The sequence below is a fragment of the Emys orbicularis genome, chromosome 2 (assembly GCF_028017835.1).
Source record: "Emys orbicularis isolate rEmyOrb1 chromosome 2, rEmyOrb1.hap1, whole genome shotgun sequence".
Taxonomy (NCBI): domain Eukaryota; kingdom Metazoa; phylum Chordata; order Testudines; family Emydidae; genus Emys; species Emys orbicularis.
Window position 1 is genome coordinate 267,369,512 of NC_088684.1, and position 20,458 is coordinate 267,389,969.

General features: G+C 43.8%; 1 protein-coding gene across 1 annotated transcript; it reads left to right on the forward strand.

The window, feature by feature from the left end:
* Window positions 1-3,384: 3,384 nt before the first annotated feature.
* Window positions 3,385-7,429, forward strand: LOC135874462 (sperm acrosome membrane-associated protein 3-like). The gene is made up of 4 exons (XM_065399288.1): window positions 3,385-3,526; window positions 3,783-3,941; window positions 5,592-5,670; window positions 7,363-7,429. Exons 1-4 carry the CDS (start codon window positions 3,388-3,390, stop codon window positions 7,427-7,429), a joined length of 444 nt encoding a protein of 147 aa, XP_065255360.1. The 5' UTR covers window positions 3,385-3,387.
* The last annotated feature ends 13,029 nt before the right edge of the window (window positions 7,430-20,458 follow it).

Here is a 20,458-nt window from a genome sequence, read left to right on the forward strand (position 1 = left end):
CCCTCTTTTGGTTAGGTTAAACAAGCCAAGCTCTCTGAGTCTCTTCTCATAAGGTAGGTTTTTCATTCCTCAGGTCATCCTAGTAGTCCTTCTCTGCATCTGTTCCAGTTTGAATTCATCTTTCTTAAATATGGGAGACCAGAACTGCACACACTAAACCAGATGAGGTCTCACCAGTGCCTTGTATAATGTTACTACACTTCCCTGTCTCTAGCAGCCAGGTTCACTGGTCCAACTGAGCTGCAATACCAGTTAGGGGACCAGAAGTGTCTTTCTCAGTTCCTGTTGGAGGCGCATGGCACCAGCAGGAGCTCCAGGAGATAATGTGCATTGTATCAAGCAGTCACAATGCCTGGGGAAAACAGGGAGAGAACTCTGCTCCCCTCTGTGCTGAGGCAGAGGTGAGGAGGAGGGAGCTACATTATGTCTCTGACCCTTGAGAGGAAGGATGATCTTGTGGTTAAGGCACTGAACGGAGACTCAGGAGACTAGCTCCTGGTTCTAGCAGAGACTTGCTGTGTGACCTTGGGTAAGTCCTTTAGGGCCTGACCAGACCTTTATTCTGTATGCCTCAGTTCCCCATCTGTCAAATGGGTATAAAAATGTTTCCATTGTCAGTCTTCATAGGAACTGTCTCTCACTATTTGTGTTTACAGGAGCTAGCACAATGAGGCCCCAAGCTTAACTGGGGCCTCTGGATTCTACCACAAAACAAATAAATAATTTGTTGTTTGAAAGCATTCACTGAATAATTTATGGAAATAATTTTTGGCCTGTAGCTTGTTCACAAGCAACTCGTGAGTGTTTTAGAAGTGTTTTTTGTCACAGGTTTTACGTGCGCATTTGGTCACATGGCAAGCTTCTGTTGCCTGATTGGAGGAGTTAGAATCCATTTTCAGGTGTGAATACTTGTGATTAAGGATTCAAAACTATTTTTGTGCACATATCCTACAATAGGATCCTAAACATGCTTTTTGAAGTGACAATTTGAAGAAAAATGTTTGCAGTATTCACCCAGCTCTGCTACCGATGACCCACTTCCTTGCATCAGAGGGATAGCCGTGTTAGTCTGAATCTGTAAAAAGCAACAGAGGGTCCTGTGGCACCTTTAAGACTAACAGAAGTATTGGAGCATAAGCTTTTGTGGGTGAATGCCCACTTCATCAGACGCAAGACTGATGAAGTGGGCATTCACCCACGAAAGCTTATGCTCCAATACTTCTGTTAGTCTTAAAGGTGCCACAGGACCCACTTCCTTGCATTATTTAATTCTGCAGTATATTTTAGAATGCAGGAGTCTGAGACGTACGACACACAACAAAGCTTTGTTGTGTTGTTTTGAACTGAGAATGGCAGTGAGTGATGTCACAGGGACATGGGGAGGAGCAGGTTCTAGAAGGGGGAGCAGTTAGAGGGGGAGACACTGGGTGTCGGTTGGGAACTTTCAGACCAGACTCTGCTCTGGAGGAAGCTGTGATCAGAAGCTGTACGTTAAGGTTTGGGGGGTACAATTGTCCTTTAATTTATTAGCCGTCCTGTCCAAGAAGGCTCTGGACTGTCCTGCTGTTGCTATTGCCACCAGTAAGAGCTGATAATACCTTTTGCTACTGTTTCATTAGTACCTGCCAACATCTGGAGACAAAACAGAGTGTAGCAAATTAGCATTAATGTGTAGATATTTGCATAAGTTCAGGCTCAACCTATCAGAAGCTTGTGTCTTCCCATTTTAGGGGCAACAAACCACCAGTGAGAGAAATATTTGCATGTTTGATGGCTCTGGATAAGGATCATAGCTGAATCCTTACCTGCAGCTAAGCAGTGCTCAGTGCCACTGGGGGGGGGGGGGCGGGGTCAATAGCAGCTTTATACCTTCCTGATTGGGGTCTAGTTAGAAGCTGGCATAGCAGTGTGCTGACCACCCTGCTTTCTCCCCCAACAAGTACCCTACTTGAGAGATGGGGTATGGGCAGCCACAGTTAAGAGAATCCCCAACAGGCCAGCCAGTTAAGTCAGTTTTCCAGCTACTTTCCGCTGCTGGAGTGATGTGAAACAGGTGGAACAAGGGGGCTAAGAGTAGGTCCCATATATATAAGTCCAATAAATAATAAACCCATGCAATATTACCCCTCTTACTCTTATTCTTTTATTCATGTTGACAAGTCCTAAAAAGATGAGGAAGAGGGGATTAGGGAAAATGCCTGTTAGCATTACTAATAACTGTATCACTTAATTAACCCCAAAAATGCCATAATGAAATGAAGTAAGCCAGGTCATTTTCAACAAGTTTCTAATGGTGGGTTTAAAAGATCCAATAATGACATATTAAATATTCAGTCTGGAAATACAGGGATTAAAAAAGCCACATTCCTCCCCCCCCCCCTTTTTTTTTCTGTCTTTGCTTTGTGACCTCAGGAACAAGCTGATAAATTTCAAGTAGATTTCAAGGTGGAACAGGATGAAAGGAAAAATCTGAGAAATGTGGTCCAAAAAACCAAAACAGAAAGTATTTGCTGTCTTGTGAGGCTGGGGAATCTGGGGTTGGAGAATCTAAAGGAGGGATGCCAGAGAAACACTAGATGACTCTGAAACATTTTAGTGCCAAGGCTTTTCTTAATATGTACAAACAACTCTCCAATTTCATAAGATTTCTCCCCTCCTGCCTCCCTCTATCCACACACACTCTGAGCCGAGCATCAGAAAAAAACAAGTTTACTTGAAGACCTGTAGAAAAGACAAAAAATGTAGCATACAGGGAGAAACAGTAGACTTGGCCGGTCTGGGCCTTCAGTGCCACAAACTATTCTTATAAGGGTCCCAGGGAAAATGGGGGGAGAGAGGGAAGAGAAGGGCCCCTGAGAGAACAAAGTTACTGCTATCAGTGTGGACATGCTTCCAGAGTAAGAAGTGGCCATTGGCCCAAATGACTTAGACTTTAATATGTGTAACCCTTTGCCAGGTGGATCGCACTTGTCAGCCTTCCAGTTCCCAGTGGACATCTGACTCTTCACCATGTATATAATTATGAGAAAGTCAGCTGTGGAGTTCTGATGCCTTTAGCCTCAGTGCTTTCAGCTTCTGCATTAATAAGACTTGTTAGTCTTTTAGATTGGCCAGTTTACAGTGTGTGTTTGTGCACGCATGCACACTCTGTAGTTCCTCTGTGCAAAACAAATACCCCTCTGAGGGCAAGATTATAGCCGTGGGAGAAAGAGAAGGTACCACAGCTGGGGTGAAAAGGTTCAATCCTGGGTTACCCCAGGGACAGTCCTGACAGTACTTGTTATGGGAACAGGGAGTTAGACCTTTGGTCATAGAATCCCCCTCTGATATTTAGTTCTTGTATTTTTTCCTCACAGGTGGAACGAGGTTCCCCATTCTCTGGCAAAAATGAAGGCGCTCACACTTCTCTCCCTGCTCGGCTGCCTGATCACGGCAAACGAAGCAAAAATCTTTAGCCGATGTGAACTAGCCTATATGCTTCATGAAGAAGGGCTGGATGGGTACGAGGGTTACAGCCTCGCCAACTGTGAGTTTTAGTGCTCCCTCCTTCTCACACACACACTTCTCCCCAATTTCCCCTCACGCCAAACTCCCTTCACTCTTTCACCCTCTCTGCCACTCCATTGTTCCCGCTGCCTTTTCCCCACTCCCCCTATCTGTCTGTCTCTGCATGCTGTTTCCCTCCTCTCCAGGGCTCTGCCTTCCTGTACTCTCCCGAGTTGCCCCTGTTTCTGTGGACAGCCTCTGCTGTGGACACTGAGCATGTTCTCTTCCCGCATTAGGGATCTGCATGGCATTCTTTGAGAGCGGCTTCAATTCGGCAGCAGAGGACGACAATGCAGATGGCAGCACGGACTATGGCATCTTCCAGATCAACAGCCGTGTCTGGTGCAACAACTACCGGAGCCCCACTGAGAACCTCTGCCACATACCCTGCACTGGTACTGTCCCTAACCCCACCCCCAAGAGTGGAGAGAGCAGCTGCAGGATTCCTGCCCATGTCATAGGCTGCTCTTCATTCCTCAGTTAAAAATTAACACACAGCTATCATTCCCCCCTGCATGGATGAGGGGGTCAGCCACCTCCATGGTACCAGCCCCCGTTTCTAGGACCCTGTGGAGGGCTCCCTGCAGGGCTGGGATCTGGGTGGAGAGTAGGTAGCCCTGAATTGGGTGGGGCTGAGGTGGAGAAAACACATTTTCTCACCACTAGCCATGTGGTGGTTACCTGGGAAAGATAAAAGCCTGGGGCCGTATTACCTGTCATGTGGAACCACTTCCATCATGGGAACTCCCCACTTTTAAGGCGGACACCCTGGCATAGCCATAGTAATGTGTTTTCCCTGGGAGCCACACTGCCTGGGCTGGGGTGGGAAGGCAGGTTCAGAGCCGTCCCAGAGGGGATGGGCAGAATGAGGTACTGTCCCCTTTGGCAGGGATACACACAAGACATATCCTGGGATAATAAAACTCTGCCTTTCACCTGAGGGTATCAAAGTATGTCGGACACTTGAATTAATTCAACCCCCCGGCTCACCTGTGGGAACAGTGTTATTACATTGATTACACTGAAGGGTTAACTGACATGACCAAGACGATGCAGCATGGTGGAGCTGTGAACAGAACCCAGGAGTCCGGACTCCCACTCTCCTGTTCCAACCAACACACCAGATGCTCTCTTCAATGGAAATAGCAGAGGGTGCAGTGCAGCCTCTGGCAAGCTGCGGTGGGAGGTACCTGCTATTTACCATGTATGCTGAGGGGATTCTCCTCTTGACCTTTCTGGGTAGGGCAGGGCCCTTGGATCTCTCAGCTACCCAACAATGGTCCCTCTGATTCTTTTCTCTGTGTGTGGCTTGATAGGCTGAGTGAGCGCCAGTTTAATTCCTATGAGCTCAGCCCCTCCAGCCCCATGTTCACATTATCGCTCATGTATTCACTCTCCCATGCACCTCACTCACTCTTTCCTACATTAAATCTAACTGTCCTCACAGGTTCTCTCCTCTAGCAACCTCTGCCCCCTCACTCTCATTGCCTCTCACTCATTCCCTCGGCCTGGCCTCATGTCTTCCTCCCACTCCAATTCCTTCTGCCCACCACCACGTTCTCATCAGCCTATTCCCCCATCCCCTCCCATCGCTGTTTCCCTACCTTACCTTCCCCTCCCGTCGGCTCTCCCTTCTCTCTTAGGCCATCTCTCTCTGTCCACATGTGAGGGCAGGGGAGGTCTAGGCAGATCTCTCCCTACCCGGTTCTGAGAGTGTGTGTGTGGGGAAGGGGGGCAGCTATATTGGGATTGTCACCACTTAGGTCGAGGACTCTGCCTGCCAATGTTCAGGCCCAGCCGGGAGCTGTTACTCTGCTCTAGGTTCCCCTCACTCTCCCTGCTCTGAGAGTGCGGCGAGGAGGAAAAGGGGAGCCCAATTCAACACTGCAGCTCCGCAGCTGCACAAGCAAGCAGCCCCTTTTGAATGCCACTGGGGGAGCGCTACCTAGGGCTGGCCAGCAGGGTGCGCAGCTGAACAGCCATGCCCCTTATACTTGGGTCTCACATGGTAAACCCCCATTCATGCTCCCCTCTTTTCCTTGCAGACTTGCTGTCAAATGACATAACGGATGACATCGTCTGTGCCAAAAGAATTGTGCGAGACCCACAAGGAATGGATGCCTGGTAAGGGGCGCCCTCGGAGATTCTCTTTGGAAATACAGATATGCATTTGTGATTGTAAATGTTTGCCCTTCGCTTAAGTCTAATGCTGAAGCAATACAAGTAATCACAATACAGCCTTAGAACTTGGTGACTGGACAGTGACTGATAAGCAAACTCATATTGCCTAATTTCAATTAAGAGAAACCATTTAGGAGAGACTACAGAGAAAGGAACAGAGGGGAAAAAATGTTGAACCAAACAAGGCAAAAATGAGGCATAAAGGGACAGTAAATATTCACATAGCCACTACACTGGCCTCTTTAAGGCTCACCTTTGCCATGATAGCTACACAATAGCTATGGAGTTGGCAGGCTGAGACTGCTACTCATTATACCAGCCACAGTGATTTCATGTTCCCTTGTCTGCCCTGACTTGGTTTTTCCTCCACCTGTTGTCTCTTGTCCTATGCTAAGATTGGAATTTCCTTGGCAAGGGGGAGTCCTTTTAGGATGTACAGTGCTTAGCATAGTGGAGCCCCAAGCCCCGATTAAGGAGTATAAATCATGAGAAAGACAGAGTAATAAACAAATAGAGACCAAGAAAGAAGGGCAGAGAAAAATTCCAAAGCACATATAAATATGGAGTTATCACAAGACCCATAGCACTTTGTACAAAAAATAGACATGTGAACTAAGTTCCTGACTAAGTTCCAATTTGGGGAGCCACCCATTCTGTTTTCAGGTTTCCCCCCCTGTAGTTTCAGTTGGCTACATTATCCCTCTGCTCTTCCTGCAGTAGGGTGTTGCTGTGCATATTTCACCACAGAGGCAGCAGTATGTAAGAGTGGGTGAGGTAATTTCTGTATGCTACGTAGACAGTAAATTACTTAGGGATCCTTTGGCATGGAAATTACTGCAGCATGGTCGACTAGCCATTCAATGAGCTCAATTCTGCTGCCCTGACACTGAGGAGTACCTTACTCCTTGGGTTTCATTTCAGTGGGACTGTTCCATCAGAGAGGTACTATTCGATGTGAGTAAGGGTGACGGAGTCTAGCCTTATGATCAGGGCCGGCTCTGGCTTTTTGCCCGCCCCAAACAAAAAAAAAAAAATGGGGTGGCCAGAACGGCAAAGCAAAAAAAAACAAAACAACCAGTGATCTGTGCTGCGCCGGAGCGCGGGTGCAGGGGAACCAGCTAGTGGGGGGGAGGGGGAGGGAGCGGGCGGGAGAGAGAGAGAAGGGGGGCGGCCAGGGCTACAGCGGGGCGCTGCAGGGCGCTCCCGTCCTCCCCGCCACCGCCCCCTACAGGGCAGCCGGAGTGGAACAAAAAAAAAAAAAAAAAAGCGGCCGTGCCGCCCTAGGATTGGGCGGAATGCCGCCTCGTTCAATCTGCCGCCCCAAGCACCAGCTTGCTCAGCTGGTGCCTGGAGCCGGCCCTGCTTATGATTGCTTAATCCAGGCCAGGTTTAGATAGACTTAGTGTGGCAACACACTGCACAGCACAGGCTGTGTTCCTCAGTCTGTGAGATAAAAAAGCCAGGGAGCTTCAGGGTCTCTGTGTGTCCAACATCCTGAAAGAAGAATCCTCTTGCAGGGTTTACTACAACAGATTCCCGTCTCTTCTCTATTGCGAGGGACATTAGAGAAACATAATGTATTATTATTAAGAATAATAAAACCTAATATTCACTCTTTGCCTTTTCCTTCCTCAGGGAGGACTGGACAATGCACTGCAAAGGGCGAGACCTGTCTGAGTGGGTGGATGGATGTGACCTGTGAGAAAGTCACCAGCCTGGCTCTGCTATGACTTCTCAGGGCTGTCTATGTTTTCCTGAAAAGGGAGTGTTTCTCTCTCTCCCTGGGCACTTCTGGCAGTTAGCTGTACAAACAATCCTTTCCACAAACCAATAGGAAAAACAAAAACCAACAAATACTAATTTAAAGAATATGTTTTTTTTAAAAAAAATAAATGGATTTATTAATTTAAAAGAAATCAGCTCAGGCCGTTAGTTTCACATGCTATTTAGGACTCAACTCCAGAAGATTTTCCTGAGCTTAGCTCTGTGTGAAACAGCAGCTGGAAGGTGAAGTGGCTGATAGGCAAGGTTCTGGAGCTGCAGTTATAACTGGTTATAAGGGGTTTCCAGAAACTGCTGGGTGCTTTGGGGTTTTCAAAGGAGGGCAAACTGGAGAAGCTCAAAGGTGTATGAACTTGTCCACAGAGAATGTATAAGATTTACCTGTATACTAAAGGGTGCAAAATATGTGCCATGGTCTCACTGGGAACTGGGCAAAATTTGTAAGTATTTGCTAAACCAAATGCCGAGCAATTCAGCACTGTCAGTATCACACACATTCCCACTGAAATGCAGAAAAATGTGCAATAAGTATGAAATCAATGTCCAAGTGGCTGAAAAGATAAATAAATGCTACTATCATCCAAAGTTTAGAAAACTTAGCCACAGTACAAGCACGGTGGAGTCTACAATCATCCCTGATTGTCCTCAGCTGCCTGTAGGCAAGTGGAGCCTTGTATCTTGCAGGCCAGTGAACAGAATTGAGCCCCAGAGTTTTGGTGGCTGGTGCATGCAGTAGTCTTGTTTATATCAGATTTCTGCTATTAGAAAGTGGAAGTTTGATCCTAATTTGAAAACCATTTCTAGACCTTCTAAAAATCCTAAATAAAAAGTCCACAATGAAAGCAGGAATTAAATCAAGGACCCAGACTCAGCTAAGGCTGAGGAGTGCACTGTGTAACTCATGGCTTTAAGCCATGTTTATACTTCCCTGCGCCTGGGCTGGCTGAGTGCTAGGCCAATCCCTCAGCATCAGTTAGATCACCCTGAGAGACAGCATGCATCAGTTACCTATGCCTCCCCCATCCCCCCAGGAGCTGATACACCAGCCACATCACCTCTCACCCATTCCCTCTACACTAGCTGCAGGGGTTGCATGGGAGTTGCTATGCTGGCTCGGTGCTGCTGAAGGATGGGTGATCCCCCAGAGTCCAGCTATGCAGAATTGAGATTGAGTTGAATCCACAGTGCAGTGCAAAGCAACTACAGTGCAGCCCAGATGATAGGCCAAAGAGCTGAGATGGGATCCCATAAAATGGCTGGAAACACTCCTAAATCTTTGGGATCCATTAAGATTATTACAGTCTATTATTAGATTTTTATAGAATTCTTTAATGTGTGTTGATCATTACCCAGCTGTATGATGTGTTCTTTTCCTTTCACTAAAAGGAACGGCACCACATCTAAGTGGGTTGATTGGCACCACAGCAGTTGGAATGCAAAAGCTAAAGTGACATTAAGTTTGACACAAAGAGATTGAGAGTATGACGCTTCCCGGGGTACCCAGGGCATGAGGAAGTCTTGTCCGTGCCTGCTGTGGATCAGCTCCCTGAAACCACCAGCCTCTGGCAATACAAAAACTGTCTTCCAGGCCTCTGTAGGCATAACTCTCGCTGTACAGCTTAGCAATAGGCACACACAAACCCCCGAGTCCTCTAAGCATCCCTCTGAAGTGCTCCGCTCCTGTTCCACTGAACACTTACAGAATTGCCAGGCCTGCTGTTCCCAAAGGAACAGTACACGCCAGCTTGTAGGAGTCAATTCAGGATGACCACTTTGCTTAACACACAGCACTTACATATCTATCTCGAAAACAAGAATAAGTTTATCATCAAAGAACAGACATTCAAGTGAAAGAGAGTGGGAATATTGGAAACAAATGGTTACATATAAAATAAAACCATAACACACTTTCTAGAGGCTAAACTTAGCTAACAAGGCATTCCCCTATCTTCTGCAAGATAGCTTACCTCAAGTTCTTTCCAGGGCATTTTCAAGTGGTTTGGTTGAGACCTCTTCTCATAAGATCAGCCCTCTGACAGCTTGCCTCAGAGATTGAAGAAATAACTGGGGTTCAACTGTACCCCAGATATAGTACTCCACTCCATTGTTTTAGTTTGCAAAACAGGATAAACCCTGCTGTTTACCTCTTCCTGTTAATTTTCTCTCTTTGAAGATTTCACAATCCATCATTATCATCAGGTTCAGACTGGTGAGGCCCATTGTGAGCCATACAATACTTAATTTACATGAAAACAGATAGATAGTTTTCTTTCAGACACAAAATGTTTATCTATTTTTCACCATTGCTGGTGACCAGTCCCTAGACACAGATCTTAACATAATTTTCCATTTATATACACAACTCCTTACACATCATCCATATATGCATTTTCCATGTGACACAGGCTTTCATTGGAGACCTCGCATTACAGTCTGATGAACTAGAATGTAAATACCACACCCAGGGGATTCCTATAACCCTTATGCCCTCTGCCAGTTGCCATCAAGAGGTCCCCGAGACACACAGTTAAAGAGAAATAGTTAGTTGTCTCCGCTTGTGAGAATTGTCTGTGCCTTGTTATTTCTTGGTATCTTTTGGCAATGTACAGAAATACCAGAAAGTAGTTTTTGCTAAAAGGAAAAAAAAGTCAGAGCAACCATCCGGTTATAAATGGAGTTGGGTCTGAAAATATTCCCAGGTTCATCAAACTTTGGCAGTTTTGACATCCCAACCTAGAAACTAATAGACAGCATGGGGCTGACACTGAAATAATTAATGATAATCTTTTTCACAAAAGGCCCCTCTCACATCAAGATTCCAGATCCTAACCCACATGAATGTTGGCATGTGAGACATCTATATCACATAATGTATCCAAATTGGGAGGAAACAGATTTCCATTTCAGGTTTTTCCCCACCCTAGAGCTAAGGACAGTAGGGTGGATTAAGTACCAAATTCTCCTCTGTGATTCAAACTACAAATCTCTGTTACATATTTTATGCATGTTGCTGCAGACTTATGGTCCTATTAAGTGCCTGGAGCAGACATAGAAATGTGATGGAATTCTGTGAATTTCTTGATGGTATCAACTACAGTTGTGTCAAACCACCTGTCATAAAAGGTCTTCCTGGATATTTTGTACAGGTAGAAAAATACTACTTGTGCTGCATTTTTGTAGCACTATGGGGACATGGAGTGGTTACTTTGGGTAACAGCTGATTGGTATCCTTCCTCTCGCCCTATAATTATAGAAGGGAAGATTGGGAGTCCTAGATTCACTTTTAATCAGACATAGAATAAGTAACTTGCTTTCAACATTATCCATCTGTAATCTCAAAGGACATGCAGAATATATTTTCCTTGGTTTCTGTGTGAAAGCAAGTTTTCCATTAATTTCTACAGCTAGCATTTGCTAGGTTTGTTCTAAGATCACCATATTTCCACTGCATTTCAGAACCTGTAAATCTCGTGATGACGTGAATATTCCAGGTAACTTGGCCAGCACTTATGTTTGAGCTAGCTAACCAACTGCTAGAAGACCTTGCCAGCACTCATGGACAACAGGGATCATGAGATCATCTCTAGACACAGTATGAAAACGCCCACTAAGGCATGAAAAATTACATATAGGGCCTGGGCATCTTCCCATTCAAGTCAAAAAGAGGCTTGCCACTGACTTCAGTAGAAACAGGGCTGACCCCATACAGTACGTCAGTGCATAGCACTGCATTGCTTAAGCCTATTTCAATATTTCCATTAGACGCCCCATCTTTCAGAAGTTTATAACTTGGACATAAATATTCACTTGGCAAAAATCTCAGCAGCAAGCAAATTAGGGGATTTGTTTTTAACATTTTTTCCCACACACCAAAAATCCTCCTTGGATGTTTTTAAGTTAAAAGCGTGCTACTATATATAGATGTTTACCAGTTGCACGGGATTTTTGCACTCCTCTAACTTAAAAATGACTTCACTCTTTCTTAAAGGAAAACTGCAATACAACTTAATGGCTATCCCAATTACTACATCCAAGTGCCAAGAGGGGTAAATCACTAATAGGAACAACATTCAGGCAGGAGGTTACACTCTGGAGAGACTGCTGCTATAGGGTGCCTAGTCCTGAAGTCCTTACTCATACAAATAATGCCCGTTGCAATCAGTGGAACATTTTGGCTTTGTTACAAATGCAGGACTGGTTCCAGGAACCGCCTCTCATTATGTTAATGGCCACAGCAAGATACTTTCAAAGGTGAGGGTTGTAAGTTCTATTTTATTTGGTTAATTTAACAGTTGTTTGTATCAGCAAAATGTCTGCTGCCATTGAGAGACATAATACCAGCACCATTCCCCATTATGGCAATATTGTAAAAATGCCCAAGTACTATATTTCTGCAAATTTCTCTGAAAAATAATGTATTACCACAGATATAACTAGAGTATTTATTACATATTTATTTTCTAGCCAAAGGTCTGATCCTGCATGCCCTTAGTCACATGGGTAGAACTTACTCCTGAAAATAGACATCAGTGGCATTTACTGATGAGAATCTGGCCTGAAATCTTTAGTCTCGTGTGGCCAGTAGAACCAATCCTGTATCAAATCACTGCTCCTCTCAACCACTCTTCTCTATCTTACCAAGATCTCTATCTCAGGACTTAAAGAGCTCAATCTGTTTAGTTTATCAAAAAGAAGACTGAGAAATGACTTGATGGCAGTGACATCCCTGCTTAATCTTGCTCAGTCTGAGTAAGGACAGGAGTTGTTAGGGTATACACCTACACAGCAAATGAAGGTGTGATTGTAGCATGAATAGCTATATCTGTGTTGGCTTTAATCTAGCTACCATGGATAACAATAGTAGTGAAGATGTGGCAGCATGGGCTTCAGCGCAGACTAGCTGTCCCAATACAAGCCTACCAGGGATCTTTGGTATCTAATCAGGTTCCTAGCCCATGCTGAAGTCCATGCCACCATGTCTTTTCTGCTATTTTTATCCATGCTAGCTAGAATAAAGTTAGCATTGGTATGCCTACTGATGTTACAATCACCTCTATTTGCTGTGTAGGCATACCCTTTGTTTGTCATTTGGATCATTTAAATGAGATTGTAAATAGCATTGAAACACACAGCAAACTCCTCCCCAAAACAAAAAATCCTTTGCTTTAACATTAGTGACAAGAGAAAATCCATCTGGGGGGAAAAACCCGGAAGTACCTTTGATTTTAAAGCATCACTAATTTTGGCTGATTTACTGCAATAGCCTTCAAATTCTATGTTATTACAAAGTTAATGGGCTAACTTTTTCATGTGTGAATATATGGCTATTGGACTAAAACTGATGGAAGTAATGCGGAAAGGAAAGTACAAGAAAGGAGTACTATGAAAAGGGATCTGGGGATTACAGTGGATCACAAGCTAAATATGAGTCAACAGTGTAACACTGTTGCAAAAAAAGCCAACATCATTCTGGGATGTATCAGCAGGAGCATTGTAAGCAAGACACAAGTAGTAATTCTACCACCCTACTCTGATAAGGCCTCAGCTGGAGTATTGTGTCCAATTCTGGGTGACACATTTCAGGAAAGATGTGTAGAAACTGGAGAAAGTCCAGAGGAGAACAACAAAAATGATTAAAGATCTAGAAAACATGACCTATGAGGAAAGATTGAAAAAATTGGGTTTGTTTAGACTGGAGAAGAGAAGACTGAGGGGGGACATGATAATAATTTTCAAATACATAAAAGTTTGTTATTAGGAGGAAGGTAAAAAAATGTTCTCAATCTCTGAAGATAGGACAAGAAGCAACGGGCTTAAATTGTAGCAAGGGAGGTTTAGATTGGACATTAGGAAAAACTTCCTAACTGGTTAAGCACTGGAAAAAGTTACCTAGGGAGGCTGTGGAATCTCCATCACTGGAGGTTTCAAAGAACAGGTTAGACAACCACCTGTCAGGAATGGTCTATTATTACTTAGTTCTGCCTTGAGTGCAGGGGACTGGACTAGATGACCTACTGAAATCCTCCCTTCCAGTCCTACATTTATATGATTCGATGATGTGCTGCTGCCCTGTTAAACCACTGTACCAGAAAACTAACTCTAGCCAAATAATATCACCATGAAGGGTGGAATTCACTCCATTTTTTCTACTCAATTCACCTCAGTGAAGGATGGTTTTAAACTAAACAATTAAGTGAAAAAAAGTGTTAATGCAACATTCTACCTGCACAGTTAAATTCATAAAGGCAGAAAATGCTACATTTCATGGTATAGCAGCAAAGTTAACACAGCCCATTCCACATAATTCGTATTTTCTCTTCCTGCTTTCCAGATTAAATCCATAGCATAATATGTTGCACTTTATTTTATACTTTATATTATAAAACTTAAAGGATGTTGTTGGTAGCTTAGTTTCTGCCCGTTCTGACTTTTAATGATTTTCATTGTGCCACCTAAACACTGCAATGTTTTAAGTTTTATTACTATAATGTTTACTTGTGTTTTACCTTATAATATTATATTGCACAAACCCAGAGAACACTCAATTCCTTTTATTAAATAAGTGCGGATATTTTACTTTGCTTATTTTCTGATATCCATTTCCCTTTCTTTCTCAATGCATTTCTGAACAGCCAAAGACATTTCCTTGTCTCCTTTATGTTGGATCCTTTTAATAAAAGCTTCTACATCAAAGTTACAGGATCCATTTGGTGAAGTGAATCAGTTTCTCTGAGGGGTCACAGTTGGAGTTTTAGCATTTAAGGAAAGCAAAAGATCTAAAGGCAGGAGAAATGGACAACAGTTTTAACAAGATCTCAGATAAACACACAGTAACACAGCAAGAAATTCAGCCTCTATAAAGCAGAACAGCTCAGTGTGATTTGTCTTAACTACATCCAGGTGATCGGAGCCAGCCTAGCCACTGAGAAGTGAGCCTCTCATTAGTCTGTTTTCTGTGGCATGATGTCATTTTGTAGAGGTATTTTGTAAAGTTACAACAGTTGGTATACCAGGAATGACAGGAAGACCTGGTAGCATTAGCATTTTCCTGGCTCAATCTTACCATTTGTTAGATATTTACACATATGCTTTTATCTCAAATAAGGGTAGAAAGATGAAATAATCAAAGTTTTTTACAGAATAAAAAGTTCTAAAATAATTCTATTTGAAAAGTTTTGTTTTGACATTTCCACAGAAAAAAGATTTAACATTCTGGAATCAAAACATTTCACTTGGGCTCAGTTCAACATTCGTCTGCATCCCCCTGAACTGCTACCATGCCTTATGGGAGTTGTAGTTCAAGTGCCTCAAGCCCCCAGTTTTCATCTATGGGCCAGGCTCCCCAGCCAGACTACAACTCCCATGATGCACTGAGATCATAAGACTCCCATGATGCAACATGTTGGTTCAACTGGAGGGGAGACAACAATGTATCTTGGGAGATGTAGTCCAGCCAGGGAGCCTGGTCTATAGGAAAAAATGGGAGCATAAAGAACCCAAACTACAACTCTCGTGAGACAGCATGGCAGCTCAAAGAGATACAGATTAATGTCAAATTGACCTGAAATTAAACATTTCAATTAGGTTCAACAAATCAAAATGTTTCATTTCGAATCAACCCAAAATGAAATATTTCATTTCAGTTTTCTCAATAGCAAATCAAAATATTTCACCCTTCAGTGCCAGGAGGGTCATTCTTGAACTTTGTCCTGGTTTGAAACCTAACTAAGAGGACACATCCTATTGGTGCCCAGATACCAAGAACAAGGAGTTTGGAAAGCAGGTGGCAATAAGTAGGATTGTTAGCATCAAGCTTAGACTTCTTCAAATTTGGCCAGCCTATTGCATTCTTTAGGAAAACTGGTAACTAGCCTTCTTTGAACAAGACATAAATTATCTCAGTTCTCATGGGAGTCAAGTGTTTTATTGCTATTCTACACCACTGCTATTCTTCCCCTGGTGGGAAAGGAATCTTTTCACAGGTGGTGGGCTTGATACTTTTCAGAGCTTCCAGGGCTTTGACATGGGTGAGGGGCCCAACTCCATACAGAGTTGAGTGCCATTCCTGGATTTAGTTTTGTTTCCTTTGTCCCAGTGTGTCCCTCAAATTCTACAGCTTTTTCCTATGAAGTAGCCAGATTAGAGAGCTTTGAACATTAGGCAGGATTAGGTCTGAGGGCATGTTTAGGCACTCTGGGTCAATGAGTCAGTTCACTGCTCAGTAATCCAGATTCCTCATAATATTCCACTGGTCACAATTTGGACAATGTAAATGTTGCTCAGAGGAAGGTTTCTTTAGTTTTTCTTCTTAAGGATGCAGTATATGTCTGTAGGTGAGTTTTGACCTTCTCATGTACAGGTGCTGATTGGGTTTTCCACCACAGATATTCCAACCTTCTGTCTTCCTTCTTTATTGCATGCAGTTCAGAGAATCCTAGTGACCATCTTTGGCAAATGGACATTTTGGGACTATTCCATTGGTGGTTTCAACCAGCCATCAGTTTTAATATTCCACCAGTTGTTACTATTGTTTAAGGACAGTTTTTTATGATTTGCAGCTGGGAATATCACTACAGCATTAAAATACAAAACAAAATACACCGCTACCTCAATACAACGCGACCCGATATAACACGAATTTGGATATAACCCGGTAAAGCAGTGCTCCGGGGGGGTGGGGCTGCACACTCCGGTGGATCAAAGCAAGTTCAATATAATGCGGTTTCACCTATAACGCGGTATAATTTTTTGGCTCCCGAGGACAGCGTTATATCGAGGTAAAGGTGTATACAGGAATCTCAACCACTATTCCTTTGGATTTACTTTTCATAGACTTCATTTAATGTTAAAATATCATCAATAAAAAGAAAATCAAATTGCAAAGAACCAGTCCATAGATACAGTAATTTGCCAACCAATATCCCCTTGCCTTTTACTTTCCTAATGTTTGTTTGGCTGTGCTCTAATATAAAAATTGAAGATGAGTGTTTGTCAGGGCTGATGTTATTTTTACATGACTGAATAAGTGTGTGGTGGATGAGCCAATGAATAGGTAATGAGTTGTGCAGACTGTATGTCTTTAAAGTCTAGCCCATAGAAGTTCACAAGAAGAATGAGTGGCAATGCTGCGAAGACACAAAAGGGCACATATGAGTGCTACACCAGGATAACAACTAGGAAAGAAAAGCGGATGATGGTGTGATAACTCCTCCCCCACAGAAATTTAAAATGCTTGAGGAACGAGTGGGGAACAAAAGACAACGAAGCCAGCTGAGAATGAAGTGTGTGAAGGTGATGAGCAATTCCTGTGAGGAACGGAGAGCACTCATTGAGGTCAGTAGCTGAGTATCCCAGGAGCTAATGAGATGACTCCAACATTAACTACAGAGGACTGATTCTGCAACGGTAGCTTAGTTGCTATAAAACATGTCCATAAGTCTTCATTTTTGCTATGACTTTCACCGCTTGTGACTTCTCTAAATTTACCATGACAAACCTACAGCTATACTAATCAGAATATAAATTTAGAGATTGCAATCGTCTCCTCCAAGACAGATGTTTGCAGAGTGAATGGGCTGCTAACATTTCATTACAAACACTGCGATGTCTTGATGTGGAAAATAAGCACAACAGGGATGCCAGGAGCAAGATTTTTATCCACTGAGACCTGAGATCTCATCAGAAAACACTGACTCAAGTAGAAACAGCGAGAGTGAAATTCAGTTCCTTGTTAGCAGAAAGACTAGCAAACCACTAAACAGTATGGCTTTGCCTTTCTCTCTATTAAATTACTCTGCTAAATTTTTCTCTGAAGTTAAATTGCATTGAGATAATGGGAATGATATAGTTGAGAGCTTCATACCTGTTCTAAGTCAATTATAGTGAAACATTTGGCAAATGTTTACATTTTAGCAAATCCTTCAGTAACAAGTTCAGGAAAATATGGTAAACTGTATATATAAACATATAACCTGCTCAGATGAAAATACATTCTTCTAACAGATCCATTAGTCAAACAGGTATTTAGTAAACAGGGCCTAATTTTTTGAAAATGAAGCCTACTCTTTTAGCTTCGTATTGATACAAGGCTTTATTATTACTATACTCACTTTACAATCGATCAGGGCCGGCTCCAGGCACCAGGCAACCAAGCACATGCTTGGGGCGGCACCTGGTAAGGGGCGGCCAATCTTGGGGTGGCGGGGGGCAGCGCGGCACGGCGCAGCGCTCGGCGGGGGGCACGGCGCTCGGGGGGGTTCTGGCGGCGCAGCGCTCAGCGGGGGGGCGGGCTCCGGCGGCGCGGCGCGGCGCTTGGCGTGGGGGTGGCGTGGGGCGCGGCACTCGGCGTGGGGGCGGTGCGGGGCGCGGCGCTCGGGGAGGGGGGTTCCGGCGGGGCGGTGCTTTTTTTTGCTGCTTGTGGCAGCAAAAAAGTTAGAGCCGGCCCTGCAATCGATAAACTGAGGCACAGAGAGATTTAAGGCCAATACTGTCAAACTTGGGCTTGTGAAGTTAGACACCTTGGCCCAGACCCTCAAAGGCAAATCAATGGGAGCTAGACACTTAAATACCTTTGAGGATCTGGGCCTTACAGCCAGAAAGTGGCCTAATCTTAAAATATGCTGAGCTTCCTACTTGTGTCAATAGGAGCTGCAGCTGTTCACCACTACAAAAAACAGGTCACATATTTGAGTGCCTAATTTTAGGCACCCAAAATCGAAAGTTTTGTATCCAAAGAATCACCAAAGCTCATGCAAGCAGCAAGTTGCTCAGTTAGGAATGGAACAAAGGAATTTGGTTTCCTAATCACTCACTCTCCTTTTTTACCATACTCCCTCCCAAAGAGGTGCACAGTCCACTGACAAAAAATGCACAGCAAAGTTTGTCAACAGAGCTCCACGTTTCTGAGAACAATAGTTTGACAATTACTCAGGCACAGCTTTAGCCTTTTCTACACGTCCCCTTCCCCTTTGCAGGAGCAAAATCGTTCTTATTGGAGAAGAAAAGGTTTTAAAAAAGAATCTATAGCTGCCTTGAAAAGCACTCATGCAAAAAAGCCTAAATTCATACAGTAATCTGAATTTTGCATCACTTTTCAAAACAGTGTCCTGTTACAAGCTAAAACAAACAGCGTGGTTATAGCCACAGGAACTGCCAGGCGGTGCAGAAGGGCAGATTGGAAAAGATTAAATATTTGTACAAAAAAAAAGGCTCTGCACAAAGGACTGCCTTAGTTCAGAGTAAAAAGGGAAAAGCATTATCCTCCCAGTGCAATCATTAATCTTGGAAGGAGAAGGGAAAAATTCTGTCATACTGACCAAGTCTGTCAGATCTTGTCACTAAGCCTAATGTGATAGAGCACTGCAGGGGTGGGGCTGCTGTCGCCAGCCCTATGAGCCTGCACTTTTGAACTGTGCAGTTGAGTCAGGCCGAGCGGACCCACGGGAAGATGGAAACAGGATGACTAGACCTTTGAAGTTGCCAGGGTGTAATAGCAAAGGGAGACGGGAGAGTCTCTGCTCACAGTAACTCACTGTCTCTCATCAACAGCACTACATTAATTTGCCGTGCGAGCATCATGTGAAAGATGTGTTAGAGAAGCTCATAAGGAAAAAAACACTGGGAAGAGGGGGGAAGAGAAGCTTTTAGAAAATTGCTTAAAATTACAGTATTCAGCTTTTGCTGACAGTATATCAAAGCCTGACTTCGACCTTTATGATATTGAAATCCCTGCCACTTCCCCAGAAAAACAGCCTCTGTACAATAGAAACATTATGTGCTTGGAGAGGGTGTGGGGGAAATGCTGATGAGATGAGAATCATTTAGGAATTAGGATTTTGATGTGGACTTTGAGAGCCTAATGACTCCACCACAAAGATGAACAAAGTGCCGGTCTACAGTGACAATGTCCCGAGGAGCCACTTTGAATTCATCTCATGTTACATGGTTTCAAAACCAGAAAAATGACCCAGCTGTTCCACCGGGTTAGAACACTGAAGATGCAACAGTATTAAAGTTAAACGGGAAGATAAATCATAACTGACAGCATGGTAAGAGGATTAAAATTTCTGCCAGGGATTTATGCTTTCTTCCAGTTACAGTACTTTTGTCTCCTTTATGGGACCTGTAGCCCCTTTATGGCTGATGCCAAGTGCACCTTCATAATTTCCAAGTTCTCTGTAAGTCAGTGGCCCTCAAAGGCCAGACCTGAAACAATACGGACTCAGACACAGGGCAAATAGGAAGGAAGGTGTGGGAGAAAGTCAAACTTGCCAAGGGAACATTAGCTGCATGAGAAAGACACAGCAGGTTGCGTCCACCACTGCGAGAACCCAGGTCCCTGGGAGTGGTACTTGTCGTCCCAACAGTGACACTGTGCCAAGCCAAAGGCAGGTTCCATGCAAACCAGTATTTGTTACCAATGCTAACCACCAGTAAGAGGTACTGACAGAACCCTTAGCTGACTGTTTCATAGCCAAGTCACACAGAAACTCATACCAAGCAACCTGAGAAATATGTGCCTCCAACTGGCAGGGCTGAAGGACTGAGGAAAAGATAGTTCCTTTTTGACATGATTTCAGTTTAAGACTGCAGCTGCCTGCAGCTTCCACACTGAGTTAGACCCACCGGAATGGAACAAATCAGCAAACACAAACTGATTAATATCAATGAACTCCAAAGAACCCTGCAAGCATTAATTTATCCTCACAACACCCTGCGAGCCAGGGAATTATTCTTACCTCATTTTGCTGACTGGGAAACTGAGGCACAGGGGTCCTGGCAATTTGCCTCGGGCACCAGAAAGAGACAACATCAAAAAAAGGTTCAGAAGTCAATAGCTGATGCCTTCCAGTCATGGGTTTGGCCCACCAGACCATGCCTCTCTCTGCTCTCAGGAACAAAAGGAGATCAGGAATAAGATTAGAAAACAAGATCATAATGATATATTTAG